Source organism: Furipterus horrens, unplaced genomic scaffold (genome assembly GCF_987537825.1).
Source record: "Furipterus horrens unplaced genomic scaffold, mFurHor1.1.pri manual_scaffold_1, whole genome shotgun sequence".
NCBI lineage: Eukaryota > Metazoa > Chordata > Mammalia > Chiroptera > Furipteridae > Furipterus > Furipterus horrens.
In genome coordinates, this window is record NW_028327171.1 from 35,080,377 (window position 1) to 35,095,762 (window position 15,386).

Below are 15,386 nucleotides of genomic sequence, written 5' to 3' on the forward strand. Positions count from 1 at the left end.
TGCAAGAAATACGACTGAAGGAAAAGACAGGGTCTTAATTATTTGGGAGTTCCCAGTGTCTACTGATGCATTAATTAGTATTAACAATTGATTGCTTGTCATCTTGACTGCTCACTGAGATCCTGTATAAATGGTTTTGATTAAGTTAAACCACACTGTGGCTCCAGAAGCATAATTTGTTTTTCCTTGTTGAATTTGAATGCCATGTGTGCACTTTCGGGTTGCGTTGTTGGGTGCTGTCTGTGGAAGAGTGAAGCAGCACCTGGAGCTCTCACTCTACCCATGTGCGATCACCCTGTGAGTTAGAACATCTTGTAACAGGTGTGCCCCCATTTGCTGTTTCTGTCCCCGGAGGCCCTTGGAATGGTATTCATGGTAGTCTCCCTGTTCTGAGGCCCCTCTCAGCTGAAAGGTGACCAAGTGCATTTCTGGTCTTGCTAAGCTACTAACAGAATCTCAGGCAGGAAACACATAATGTAGAGGACTTTCATTTATGAAAAGCAACTGTACTTTTTGTACCTGTAGATTTTAATTCTGCTCATTTATTTACCCTTGCTTTAGGCTTATTTTTCTGTGATTGAGCACACAGACTAAGGATTTTAAGAATAGAAAATGTGGGATTGGGGGAGAAATGCAAGTTAACTAGTCTTGAAATTCAGGGGAATGAAAGATTTGGAACACAGGCTTAGGCAAAAAGTAACCTGTCAAATATGGAAAATATTTTAACCAAGTATAAAATGAAAATTGAATGAAATTCTCATGATGAAATTTTGATGTGAAAAAGGGGCCCTTCATCACGTGCAAGAGAAGCATATTTTCCCATCTGGGTTGCATCTGAACAGCTAGAGTCACAAGTTACCAAAGACAATGATCTTTTGTTCTTGGGGTCCTTGTGAATGGTTTCTATGTACAGATTGGTGAAATCTCAGACATAACTGTTAGGTTTTACAGATTAGGTGGATTTCATTTTAAGGTGATTTGATTGGAAAGTGAAACCACCTCTGTGGCCCTTGTGGAAAGAGATTTTTATAGGCAGTCAGGAAAGTTGGAAAGGAACCTGGCTGACCTGTGAGTACATAGTTAACATCTTCCCATCTCCTCTTCCTCCCTAAGGATGAGTGAAAATGGAATGGATCTATTATAAGTATGTTGCTTTATTGCACTGACCTAATGTTTTTTCTCATAGTTTGAGGTTTTATATTGAGATAGTTTACTATTAAAGAGGAGGCTTGTATCTTTTCAGGGCAGTGTGTGTGTGCATTCGTGTGTGTGTGTGTGTGTGTGTGTGTGCGTGCGTGTGTGTGTGTGTGCAGCGTGTGTGTGTGTGTGTGTGTGTGTCCTTCCCCTCTGTTTTTGCTGTTTCTCTGCCTCATAAGTAATGTCAAAGAGGTTGAGTACTTCAATGGGAAACCTCCAAGGAAAACCCAGGTGATACAGGAAACGGTGATGTTGACTCAGTTGTTCACTTTCCCCCTTTTGAATCTGAATTGGAAGTGCCCCGGCATGGTGCTGGAGCAGCCATGTCACAGCCTTAGATGAAATGGAGAAACTATTTCTGATGACCATTTACAGTCAGTAGGACCCACTATAGACTGGTGACCACAAAATAGTAAATGGTTTGTTTTTGGCTTTCCTCTGACTTTCCCCTACTTGCTCTCCTTCCATCTTTCCCTTATTCCCACTTTAATTCTTCCACATTAACCTTTCCTCTCTTTTTTCTTTCCCACCTTGTAATTCCTGTTGATGAGCTTTATTGGAGATTGAGGTTTTTGACTTTCACCTACCATGGGCCTTTGGTCACCACAGAAATCCTTTTATATTCTATGACATGATGCTTCTTGAAAAACTTCTGGACCCAAAACTCTGTAAAGTACCCCTTAGAAAGAATAATTGACAGAACACCATGATTAGAAGATGAAGATTCTGTTCCAGGTTTTGAACGAGGTCACTTGACTTCTGTGGCCCTCAGCTCATCAATTTATGTACACATGCCATTTCTGCTCTCTGAAAGCTGGTTATTAGGATTATCCCTCCTGACAAGAGAATATTCTGGGATCCTTTTCACTATGTTTGGCCTGTTTATTAATAATTTTAGCACTTATGGAGCATACCTCTCAGTTCATATACATGGCATAGGAATACTGTTCCCTGTCCATATATGAGGGATCTGTGACATGGGACAGATAATGTCCTCATCCTGATAGCTGAAAAAGCTAATGTCATGCTATCTTTCTTTACTTTTGCACAGATATAAAGAAACAAACTTAGCCACGTGTTTCTCAAGTTGTTCCATGCAGTAGCTTCTTTGCTTTATGTTGTATCTCCCTCCTTTCCAGTCTCCCTAAAGAGATTAAAAAACGGCACCATTGGGTTTCCTGACAATGAGAATACCAGCAACTGTAACCGGTTAACCAGTTCGTTCTGCCCTTCCTATCATCTCAGAAGTCAAGTTTCTGACAAAGCAGTCTGATAGTCTGTTTCTACAATTTGCAGCTATGTTGGGGATCAGCCTCTAGGGGGCAGCTTACTTGGGTTGGTTTTTGGTTCTACATTCCCGTGCTGTTCAGGCCTTGGCTTCAAAGGAGAAAAGCAAATATATGAACAAAGAACATCAGACCTGCAGAAAGTGGGAACACACGAGGCTCTGGCTATCCCTCAGAAATCTGCTGGTAGTTTTCTGAAGCCAGGTGTACCTGGCACCAGGGACTTTTCCAGGCTTTGCCCTAGTGGAGTCTGCTGGGGCAGGAGAATGGGAAGAAGTGATGTGCTGGGGTCACTCCCCCACCCAACCAGCCCGCTCCAGAGCCACAGCTCTTTTCTCCCAGGACATCTGTCCCACCCATACTCCCATAGCCTCTGTCTTTCAGGGGGATGTAGGGACAGACTCAAAGGGCAGCAAAATTGTAGGGTGCATGGAGGAGCGATTCACCACCTGACAGGGAGACAGGCCCTGCTCAGGGTCTCAAGGAAGGTTGTATTCATGAGTAGCACCTTGCCTGTTTCTGCCCTGGCACCTGGTCTGAGAATTACAGCTTGACACGAGGTGGTCCCATCCTTGTATATGCCACCATCAGTGCCTCGGTGTCCCCATATTTTTATTATAATAGCACTGATTAGAGTTCCCAGGATACTTTATTCTTTTGTTCATTGTTTAATGACCATTTCAGTAAAACAATTAGTGTAAAATTTTGCAAGTGTTGGTAAAATAGGAGCAGGGGCATCAAATCCAGCTGTCAAGCTTCTTAGAAGATGACCTCCATGAAAGAAAGAGCAGCCGTGGGGAGGCCTTTATTTCTACTAGGACTGGGCAGCTGTGTTCAGCTGACCTTGGGAAGAGCCACCTTAATCAATCGCTATGGTCTCTGAAGGCAGGTGTGGCCCTAACGGGGAACAGAAAACAGTGCAAGAGAAAGCTGATAACACCATCTCTCCTAAATGGATTGTCATTAATACCACATCACTGTTCTGTAGAATTCACTTTGAAATCACTCACTAGTAGTTCTTCAAGAGGGTCAGCTGCCTACTTTTCTCTGTTAGTAATTGTAACTAGACAATCCCTTAGTTTTTAAATCAAAGTGAAAAGTAACCATGACTGTGAGATGGTAATGAGCAACTCAAACTGGAACACACAGGTGTCTTTGGCTTTTCAGCTGTGGCTGTCAGTTTCAGTTTCCCCCTGAAACAGATCAGTTTTCATAACTTGGAAAGGTGTGACCTTCGCTGGCCAGGTCCCCGCATTGCACTGGCTCAGATGAGTGTAGTGTTTAGAGCCTTGGACCTGCAATCTGGTCTTAAACTTTTGTAGATTTTCAGCCACTGTTTGCTCCTTCAGAAGACTATTCGTTCTGAGCAGCAAAGCAGAAGGCCGTTTTTAAGGCGGTTTTCTACTTGACTATCGGATGAGTCATCATTATATTGCAGTTTCTGTCTGATCATAATGTGCCCGTGCCGCCATGTTTAATTTTAAGTCATCGTTATTCTGAAGGCTGGCAGAAAGCAGGTCTAAAACCTATTATTATGGTTTTTTTCTTCTGCTAGACTTGACTATTACACCCAGTGCTGATTTAAAACACAAACAACAAAAATGCATTTATGAATGGAGCTTTAGTTTAATCCAGAATTATAAATAAGAGAAAAGCTGCTTACCATTTCAATAGCAAAACAATGCTTAGATGCTGGGTTTCTCATGGACGTAGTGCTTACAGCTCACTACCCCATGGGCCGCCCTGAGCTAACCCTTTCACCTGTCCCTCTCCCCTCCTTGGGCTCCCTGCCAAGCTAGCTTGGCCCCTCTGTTCTGTTCTGCTGGATGACACAGTTGAGGTGGGTGTTTTTCTCTGAAAGAAGTTAAGAGGAAAGGATGAGGACATAGAGGCCTCTAGAGGAGGGACAGGGTTTTATGAAAAACAGTTATGAACCTCTGGATTGATTTACACGTAAATGCTTGTCCCGTCTGTTTTGGGGGATGGTGATCTGGACTTTTCCTTGAAAACTTGGGTAAAAGGGCAGACTTCATGGTCAAGTAGGAATTTTCTTTTCTGTTTTAGAAAACAAATTCTGTAATGGAAGTATTTGTGGAAACTTAACGTGTTGTGAGTTCTGCTCTCAGGCATTGTTTTAAGTCATGCCATGCAGAAATACTAACAGGTGCTGTTGCAGCTGGTTACTCAGCAGATGCTGGTGTCCTGGGACATTCCTGTGCCGCTGCGGCACGAGGTCATATTCATGGTACGTGTCAGCGACGCGGTGTTCACCCAGAGAGATGTGGGTTAGCAGTCTCTGTGTTGTCTCTAACTAGTCAAGCAAGTACAGTAATTTAACCTCCAAGCCTCAGCTTCTCCACTTGAAAAATTATGTCATTTATCTCATAGGAAAGTTAAGGTTGAATGAGATTCAGTGTCATGATTATTTTATGTCACCTAAGCACAAGTTAAGACCTGAGGTAGAAAAAAGTCAGCAGTTTAAATGATTAAATGAAAGGAATAGGACATTCTTCTGTTGGGAACTTAAACAGGAACCCTGAGATTAGTGTGTCTGGTTTGCACTAAACAAAAACAGACGTCAATGCTATATATAGATGTTCACTTGCCATTAGCTTAATTTCCGGACATGACATGTAGGGAACAGAGGAAAGAATCAGAAAAGTAGCTTTATGGGAATGTACTAGTGGAGTTCCCAAGAATCTTGCTTACGTGTGACTCAGCTATACCAAAAAGGAATTTCACATGTCGCTTCCCTGGTGACTAATGAGCCAACACAGCTATAAAACACAGTGGACTAAGAATAAATAAAATACTATTGAAATCAAGGGATGTATAATTTGAAATGGGGAGAGCAGAAAAGACCAGCAACAGCTAGAGCCCATACGCCCCTAGGGAACCATTAGCAAGCCAGGCGGTGTGCAGCAGTCCTGCTGCAGAAGCCTCTGTGGCAGGTCCCAGGCTGTCACTTCTTGGACACCTAGTTCAGGAAGAGCCAACCTTGCTCATTTTAGGAATTGAGCTGGCCTCATAGGAGGTGCTAGATACCTAGCTTATTAATCAGGTAACTATTTAACTTAGGTGTGGACTAGTTAGTATTACTAATCTTTCAGAACGTTTTTTGCCCAAGTGAATTTGCACATGGCTTTTTAGGTTAGACAGTAGCCGTCCTTGGAGGAGACTGAGGCGTCAGGAAGCAGAGTGACATGGGTCTCACTGAGGGGTTGAGGGGAGCCTACCTGAGGATGATGCAGTTGACGGTCTGGCTGTGGTGCCATGCCGCCTTAGGTTGCGTGTCTGTCCAGTGGAGAAAACCGGGAAGGCCTGTCTCCATTCCCTAACCTGTTGCAATGCCTAGCTGAAATGTAAGGGAAGGTGCCACTTGCCCGTGTGCGCACGCTCTTTTGGTCATTCTTAAGGAAAGCCCTCAAGGAGATTGGAGAGTGGGGTCTTGAGTTGGTTGGGCACTCTGTCCATCAGAAATCATCTTTCACACATGTGCCTTAAGCTGAACCAGTGACCTGGCAGATCCATTAGGGAGTCAAAATTGTCACATCACAGACCTTCACTGCCATGTCCAAGAGTGCATCCAGAGAGCCAGGGGCATAGCTTCCCCCTCTCTAGCTCCTGTTGAAGGAAACTAGGCTAGGAAGGATTTAGTAACTCTAAGAGGTCCCACAGGGACCAAAGACAAAGCTGAGTTAAAAGGAGCTCTCTCTCTTAGGGACCTCAGCCCCAGTCATCTGCACACCTGAAGCAGGTTCTCCACCTGCTTACCATTTGTCACACTTGTGCGGCGTGGAGTTATATGTTTGGGCAGCGGAGTTTGTGAGGAGCTTCCAGCTGAGATTAAATTATAAGTACCCCTCTCGGTCCTTGGCACCCAGCTTACCAGCTCACGTTTGTTGTGCCTATTGGTTTCTGGCTGGAAGACAGCAGCCTTGGGCCTTGGCTAGGCAGATGGACTAAACCCACCCATCTCTTGTTCCCTCGTGAGTAGTATAGGCTGCCTGTTCCAAGATCACCACCTTGTTCCTTTCCTCTCCCTTCACTGGGACAGTCTCAACACATTGATCTTATCAAAGTAGGTGACATCTGATGGACCACCATATTTGGAGAGAGATACAGAAAAGTTATGTCTGTTTATTCTAAGTCAGAGGACCTGGTCACCATTTCCCATTTCAGGTAGCTAAGCCTCTCTCACTAATAAAAAAAACTAGTGTGCCAGGGGATAAAATGAATGCAGTATTTATTTAGTAGCCTGAGGCCACAAACTATCCCAGCCCCTTTTCTTACCTTTGAAGGTTCCTCTGTGCCAGAGTGCTCAGTAAAATGAAAGAGGCATCACTGAGGAGAGTGAGGTTTGGCACAAGGAACTTTTGAATCCGCCCAGATGTGGGGTGTCTCCACCTCCCTGTTATGAACCCCTTCTTATATATGGTTATGTTGCACATACATGCTCTTTTATTTCTCAAGCCAACATTTATCTTTGATGTTGCCTAGGGTCGGCCAGTGCTGGAACAACTTCTAAATATAGACGTACTAGCAGACTAAATCTTTGAGCCTGGCAGTAGTTCAGTTGGCCAGTACAACCTTATTTTTTATTTGATTTATCTTTGCCGATTCTGACAGGTTGAACTATGCCTCTTACAAAGAGTGCCCAGCCCAGAATCACTCAGCTCATGTCTGGATCCAGCAGCCATAGGCCACAAGCACATGACAACCTGATAATCAAATTTATGTAACCTATTTATCAGGCAGTTATCAAATCTGGTAAGAGCAGATTGAGAAGGCAGCAGGCATGGCTGTGAAAGAACCTGCAAGAGTAGGAGGTCAACGGAAAGAGGCCACAGATCAAGAAGACATCAGGAAGAGCAGAAGTCACATGACCAAAGGGAGCCAGTACACCATGGATTCTGGCACCCCTTGTGTTGGCCATTCTTATTTTCTTGCTCCAGGAAAAGGAACAGGAAGGATCATTTCCAGTCTGTTAATTTGAAGGAAATTGAAAATATCAGCCAACTTCATCTATTAGTGCCAGTTTTAGAAATAGCAGCTTCCAGGGTCATTTGAGCCAGGGTAATTGGAAATGTTAGCCAGAGCAACCACATTACCCATAGTCTACAGAATTTTCTCTGGCAGGAAAGTACTGGAGCCTGAATTAATTGGAGTATGTGTGAGTTATATGTTAGAACTGGCCATGGATGTGTTAATTCCTTAACAAGAAAACAACTGGTTAGTTGATTCGTCTTCCCAAGTACTGAGGACAGCTTTGTAAGGATACGTAAGTTGAGAAAGTAGGGAAGCGGACTTGAAAAAAACTGTTTGTTTTCAGTCTTTCAGTTACATAGTTTTACAAATTAAGTTGCTTTTAAACATTTAACTTTAAAAATTAGTTGCAAATGAATCAAATTCTTTTTGTATACTTATATACTAGCTTTCAAATAGGCATACCCACTTGTAACTTGATTTCTCCACTGGAACTTTATTCCATTATATGTTTATAAACAGATACCAAAGAGAGGTTATAAGCGGGGACCCTTTGAAAAGCTTTTGAATTTGCTCACTCCTGTGGCTTTGCGCTATGCCATACCTAAGCCATCCTCACAAGGCTGTTGCATGCCTGCGTTTAAAAATCTCTCCACAGTTCTCTACAACTTTGGGGATAGCATTATGAGAAATCTTAATTTAGTCTAAAATGAAGTAACTTTATTGCTATTGATTAACATTTTTCATTGATCTTTATCTTCGACAAAAATAATTTTAAAAATCTCTTCAAAGAGATTTGGATGGTCTTGAGGGAGAAGGTGTGTCCTAAGTGCATGTAGAAAATAGAAGCCTTTATTCAGGCATACATTAAACATGTGTCCTAGTATGCACACTTCTGCTTCCTTACCTTCTTGCTATTTGTAGTACAGGAGGTATTTATTTATAAGAGTTTACTGAAAAAGTTCATACTATTAATATATATATGGACATCAAAATAGAAGAGTGTAATATTGCATAACAAATTAACTCAAAACTTAATGGCTTTAATGCAGTCACTTTCTTATGTTCCTGGATTATGGGTAGGAATTTGAACAGAACACTAAGGAAATGTCTGGGTTCCACAGTTGCTGGAGCTTCAACTGGGAGGGCTCATTGGGGGATCATATCTTTTAGTGCGGTCTTCACTCACAAGTCTAGTGTTCACTGGTGGCTTTGGTAGGACCTCATCTGGGGCTCCCTCACAGCGTGGCAGCTATTAGGGAGTCAGAATTAATTGCAAAAGTTAATGTTCCTGGGGAAAATACAGAAGCTTCATCACCTATTCAGACCTAGCTTTAGAAGGCACACAGCTTCCTGTTCTCTCGGTTACAAGTGAGTCACAAGCACACACCTACATTCAAGAGAACGGGCCATAGACTTTGCTCCTCAGTGATAGAGTATCAAAGAGTTTTTGGAGATGTTTAAAATCACCCCCATGTGACATAAGGCTTCTCTTGATTCTCTTAGTCATGAGAAACCATTAATAAATCTGTTCCCCTTTATCTTTGTATAGCACATGTGGTGTGTTGGAGTAACTATGCCACAAGATATGAAGCCATGAGCTTTGAAAGTACAACATGACTCTTCTTCTGAGTGTTCCGGGTAGAGGAAGAAGGAAGACATAAATATGTACTCAGAAAAGCAGTGGTCAGTTGGGACTCAGACCCTGTATTCAGTGCAGCTCCACCAGCCAGCAGGGCATGCCTCAGTGGCACTGCTCTGCTCAGTTAACAGATGGAAGAGATCACTACCTGTTCCCTTAGTGATAGGAGGGGGAACCCATGAGGTAAACAGTATATCTGCTAATTAGTGCCTCTGCTTCATGTCCTACTCCTTTGGGTCACTCACAGGAAGTCAGCAGAACATTTAAATTTTTGTGTGTGGGAGGGAGAACTAAGAAATATGTTATAATTTTATCTAATAGCTAATTTTTATTAAACTATAGGTTAGAAAGTAATGGGAAATATTCAAGTAGATAATTAAAGAGCAGAAGATAAAATAGGAAATATTTTAAACAATGAAATAATGTTTGATAAGGGTAACATCTTTGTCCTTGTGGTCATTAACACATCTTGAAAAAAATGTTTCCAAGGGTGAGTCATTCTGTGCTATATAGCCACATAAGTATATTTTATGTACTCCTCCAAGCTCTCTTCTCTCTCCCTTGCCTTGCCAAGATTGGGCCCTTTCAAGTCTGACATAAATTTAGAGGTTATTGACTTTCTTCAGAGTTTAGCAGGAACCCTGTTGGATCCAGAAGAACATCTGGGTTTATTATTATTAGACTTGTAACCAAATTCATGATTCTTCTAAGGAAGTGAAGATGAGGATGGAGCAACAGAGAGGCAGATGCTGATAAAGCGTATGCTATTCTAAGTGTTATAAGGCTGGGACCTTCCCCCAAAGATGCTGACCCCCTTTAGTGTGTGAATCTAGAACTGAAAGGAGACACTTGCTCACCAAGGATAAGATAAATGAGATGTCCAGCCTGGACTGGGTGGACTTTGTGAAAAATAAAGTTCCAGTACAATAGCCAGGCCATTGGGGTCTAGAATGTAGATGGCATGCAGTGTATTTTTGTTCAATGGTAAGAAAGAGGACATAGAGGCAAAACCGGGGAGCTTAGGGCTGGGGAAGGACTGATCTGATATATTGTGTGCACATGAGCCAGCTTGCTGGCAAATCCAGTGCTTTCCTGGAGAGCAAGTTTCACCGGAAGTAGAAGACATGGTGCCCTGAGCTCTGGTTGCAGTGCAGTTCCATTTGTCTCAAGGCCCAGGATATTGAATTGGTGCCCTCAGTCTAGGTCTGGGTGTGGGCTGACAGTGGATTAGCAAGAACCATAAATGCAGTTGAGTGAGAAGAGGAACAAAAGAAAGCAACCCAGGTACGTAATGCAGCACCTCGTGCCAAATTGAGCACTGTGAAGTTTATTGGCACAGATTTGATTTGTACTTCAGGATTGCTTCACAGTGAAGATTAGCTTTGTCCTCGAATGAACCTAATGTGTGCTTGGGCATGACCTACATTGTGAAATGAAAACAAGCCAGGGAACCCTGAAAATCTGCCTTTTTTGGCTTGCGGATGCTGGCAGTAGAAAGTGAGGCCAGAACAAGGCTGGGGGTTATATTGCTTCATGTCAGGTATAGCCCAGTGACTCACTCTGCTGCAGAATGATCAAGGATGTGGGCTCAGAGCCTCCTCTCCCCTTTTTCTCCAGTTGGGGTGAAGTCCTCTTCACTTCCCCAGGAGAAGAGAAACTCGGGTGCTCATCTTAGGGAGGTTCTGGTCCTCATTGCTCACATGCTGCGTGCCCAATATCCCAGTGTGCAGAGGACCGGGGTGCTCCTGGGTGTCCGTGCCCCAGCTCTGCCTCTGTGCACCAGCCAGCTCCTGGGCCTTTTGAGACCCCCCCACTCTCCACTTTCCTCTGTGTGACACACCACAAGTGGCCTAGTAGCAGTGGTTGACCGGGAGAAGGCCTGGGCCACAATGTACCTGCTTCCTGTGTTTGACCAGATTATTGACGATAGCAGGCCTAAAAATTGTCAGATTACCCATTTCTATTAGGACCATGTTTTAGTGCAGCGGTTCTCAACCTGTGGGTCGCAACCCCTTTGGGGGTCAAACGACCCTTTCACAGGGTCGCCTAAGACCATCGGAAAACACATATATAATTACGTATTGTTTTTGTGATTAATCACTATGCTTTAATTATGTTCAATTTGTAACAATGAAAATACATCCTGCATATCAGATATTTACATTCGATTCATAACAGTAGCAAAACTACAGTTATGAAGTAGCAATGAAAATAATTTTATGGTTGGGGGACACCACAACATGAAGAACTGTATTAAAGGGTCGCGGCATTAAGAAGGTTGAGAACCACTGTTTTAGTGGGAAACTTTGCATAAGGGTGACTTTATAAATTATTAAAAAGTAAGTTTCCTTTCCAAATAAAGATAGTGTATTTTAGTAATCCTGTGTAGTTTAAATTAGATTTTATTAGAACAGGGAACATTTTACAGTTTATAATCTCTCAAAATCATTTGAAGCCTGGAAGTTATGATTTGCCATCTGTAAAACTTCACTGATATTAATGGCTTGGACATATTTAATTTCTGATAAACCATGATTAAACATTCACATTATAATTCCTGTCAGTTTGTCTGAATCTTTCAGTCTTCAAAATCATTATCTTAAAAAAAAATCCTATCTATTTCTATCAACAAGAAGGACCGGATAATATTTTATTTATAAATGCTGTTTACAACCTGGACTTCCCTTGGTTTGCAAGCAGATTCTCAACATCACCTCTGCCTTTGAATGTGTACCTTACTGCCGATAAGCCCCCCACTGTGAGCTTGGCACAGTCTGTGTGGGAGACCAGGGTTGCATCAGCCATTGGATGGCTGGAGCCTGGGGCTTTCTCCATCCTCATTTACTTACTTCTCAGTTGTAGGTCACTTTTCCCTGCAATGACTTTTATGAATGTTATTTTTTTTCTTCCCAGGTGGCCCTTTTAAAATAATCTCCATGGCATGCTTGACTATTTCCTTTTACTCAAAAGCTTTTCTCATGTCTGAAATATTTTAACCTACTTTCCATTGTGTTTGCCTTACTCTCAGTGACTTCTAAAAATTCACCAATAAGCCTTACTTCTTAAACTCTGTGAACTATTTATACCCTCTCCCTTCTGACTCCATAGATACTGGTTCGAAATCTTGATTCTAAGGTTCTTGCAAATCTGGCTCTTTTTTTCATGTTCTTAAGGACCATGTACAAAGTACATCTTGGAAGGCAGTAAGATGGAAAATTTGGCATGCTCTGTCTAAACAAGTTGGAGTTTATTTAGCAATTGTTCCTGATACTGAAGTAGAAATTAAAAATAAAAATGTTAGTAACATAGGAAATGTCTTAAAGGTTACAGAATGCCTCCTCCCACACACACCATTCTTCAGTGGGTCCCATTGCTATAGCCCTTTAAAAGATAAAAAGTCTTGTTCTCATCATTGAGGCCTCCCCGCTCTTTTTTTTCTCATTTAAATCACAGACAGTCTGGTTTTCACCATATTAAAGCAAATCAACCTAGTAAGGAACAGACTGACTTTTATTTACTGGCTGTAGTTCTGAGCGCCAGAAATGGGCAAAGGAGACCAAACAAAGAAATAGGAAAAATGAGGCATTGAAGGGGAGCCAACGTTGGGTTTGGAAGGGATGAGGCTTCCGTGGCGGCAGGATGTGCCTTTCTTGCTCTGTTTACTCTGAGCTCAGAAATAGAGGAAAAAGAAGGTAGATCACACTACAGCCTGAAAGGGATACAGAACATACCAGGACATAAAGTGTAATCAGACACTGGATGTAATTATGCAAATATATGTATAAAGAGCTTTTATATGAGTAAATCGTCTGCAGCAACCTTAATAGTGAAGGTTAAAGTAAGCTGAAGGACAAAGTGACTTCACTCAAGTAGCAGCAGAAAAATGTTATGCTTTCCTGTTGGCACCTGAATGTTTTTTGAACCCTTGATAAAAAGAGCTTTGGATCTTAAAGACTATTAGGACTTCTCCTCCCTTCCTGTAAGGGCACCACCTTGCCCCAGGAAGGGAGGGTGGGGAAGAGTTAGTTTGAGGGTGCATGCGACATGGTTGTTTTTAATCTGTTCACCCTAATGACACTTCAAGCTAGTTGTGTGTTTATTTTATTTTTAATTAAAATTTACCTAAAATGTGTTTTAATGGTAAACATTTGGAGATCTGCTTAAAGGAAGGAAATGTTTGAATTTGCTTAGGGGAAAACTGTGCTTTCTTCTTTTTTTATAAAATAAATCGAGAACTTCAAACATATTTCTGAAGGCCCAGGGCATAACCATGTGATTAGAATGCTACGATACTTTCAATGTTAGCAGGTGGTTTTCTTTGCATGAACATAGATAAAATACTGTGGATTATGGGTAGGAAATATTTGTTCTAGCAAACTGCTGATGTTAGTATTTCATGCCACTGAGCATGGCACAGTGCAGTCAAGTTGCTGTTTTTTGTTTTGTTTTGTTTTGGTTTTTTTTGTCTTTTTCTTACTCATTGGTCTATTAAGAGAACCCACTGGAGTGTTTTCTTTTCACTTCAAGGGATTTGAAGCATCATGTAAGGCTAGGAAAGCATTAAAAATATATTCCCAGTCCCATAAGACACTTAAGAGTAGCTGTAATACATATAAATGAATTCAGCTGATGTTCCAAGGGCTTATCAGCCATTCATTTCACCTCAGCAAGCGGTGATTGAGCTCCCAGATTGTCCAAAGCACTGTTATGAGAAAAGCAGAAGCGGATGAGGTGACTCAAAGGCATGTGACCAATATTTAGGGATCAGTGAGCACATAGCTCACCGTCGCTGGAGTGTACATGTGTGGAGACTGGTGGCTGCTGCGAGACAGGAGAGGAGAGGAGGGACCGGGCAGGCTTCCTGTGGCCGGCCAAGCTGCACAGAGGGTCCTCGGCTGTGTGGCAGATACTGGAAAGGACTGCATTTCCCAAGCGAGCGGACATCCTTCCAGGGCTGCAGGCTTCCTCTCAGTCGGCCAGATCGGGCAGCTTGACCAACCTTTGTGAGGAAGATCTCAGAAATCGGGCATTGTCGTGCGCCCGACAACAGTCATTTTGTTAACCAAAGCCACCTCAGAAATATCACAAGTATAGTGCATTATTCATCTCAGTTCCAGGACTTTCTGTAGTGCCTTACTGTAAGGATGACATGTCATTGAGAGCACTTTTATGTGCAACCCAGACACTTTGCTAGAAGCTTTCCTGCTCTTAGTTTTGTTCATCCAAACTAGGAAGTTACACAGTTATTCAAAATGTTCCTTCATTTTCTTATGGTTATTTATTTATCTTTAACTGATGTGCGTTGTTTCACTTTTCTCTCAGGGAAAAAGGAACAGTGGTTTCAGACAGTGCTTCTTTGGGAGCCAGAAGCACTGCAAGCTGACAAAGCTTTGTCCGGCGATGGGGTACACATTCAGGCTGGCTGCCCGGAACGACATCGGTACCAGGTATGGCGTCGCCTTGTCCTCATTTGTATGGTCATTCTGAGTTTTCCTCTCGTGCTGCTGGAAGACGTGAGGACAGCCACTGCCCCCACACTGAACCAAGTTGAGATTTCGCCAGAGGGAATGGTAATCAGAGGGCAGGAGGCCTCTTCTGAGGTGATAATGCCACTGGGTGGCCTCTTTGCAATCTAGCAAGCTGTAATGCAAAGGCCCCCTGAGGCGTCTCTTGAGAACCAGCATGAAGGGAACAGTGCAGATATTCAAAGGAGTTCCTCTCGGGGCTGCATTTTTTTTTTACAGATCAGGTGCCTTTTTCTTTAAACACTCTAGCAAGCTAGTCATTCTGTTACCTTTTTCAGTTATATGTATTGCCTGATACAAAGAAAGGGGTGCTGGGCCAGCCATTGTTGTCCAGCTGAGGTCAGATACTTCCAGGAGTGGAGAAAATGGGAACTGCGGGACGTCACAGCCTGGAGACTGCAGGAGAAAGACAAAGACAGGTGTACAGGGGAGCCTCAATAACTCTTGATTAAGGGAAAAGTCTCTTTCATCACTGCTTATTGAAAATCCTAAAGGTTTGGCACATCATTGCTCCTCACCCTTTTATTGAACCTAAAAAAAACCTTTTTAGCATCACAAGGGTTTACAGCCCTCCTTCTCTACCCATGATAGCCGTTGTAGTTTTAGAGTTCACTCGTTGAAAAGTGATACCAATAAAGGCTTTCATGGTTCAAAAATGTGTAAATGATTGGAAGCACCCATAAACTTGAAAAATAGCACTGTATATATTTGTAAAACATAAATTTTATCGACTGACATCATTTATGCTCA

The 15,386-nt window shown here is 42.5% G+C and overlaps 1 protein-coding gene across 3 annotated transcripts in view; it reads left to right on the forward strand.

The window, feature by feature from the left end:
- Positions 1-15,386, forward strand: part of FNDC3B (fibronectin type III domain containing 3B) — a 323,327-nt gene that overhangs the window by 246,828 nt on the left and 61,113 nt on the right. For all 3 annotated transcript variants that reach the window (XM_090273940.1, XM_090273959.1, XM_090273949.1), the window contains exon 12: positions 14,434-14,558. In XM_090273940.1, coding sequence (XP_090130066.1) covers positions 14,434-14,558 — 125 coding nt within the window. The remainder of the gene's footprint in view (positions 1-14,433; positions 14,559-15,386) is intronic.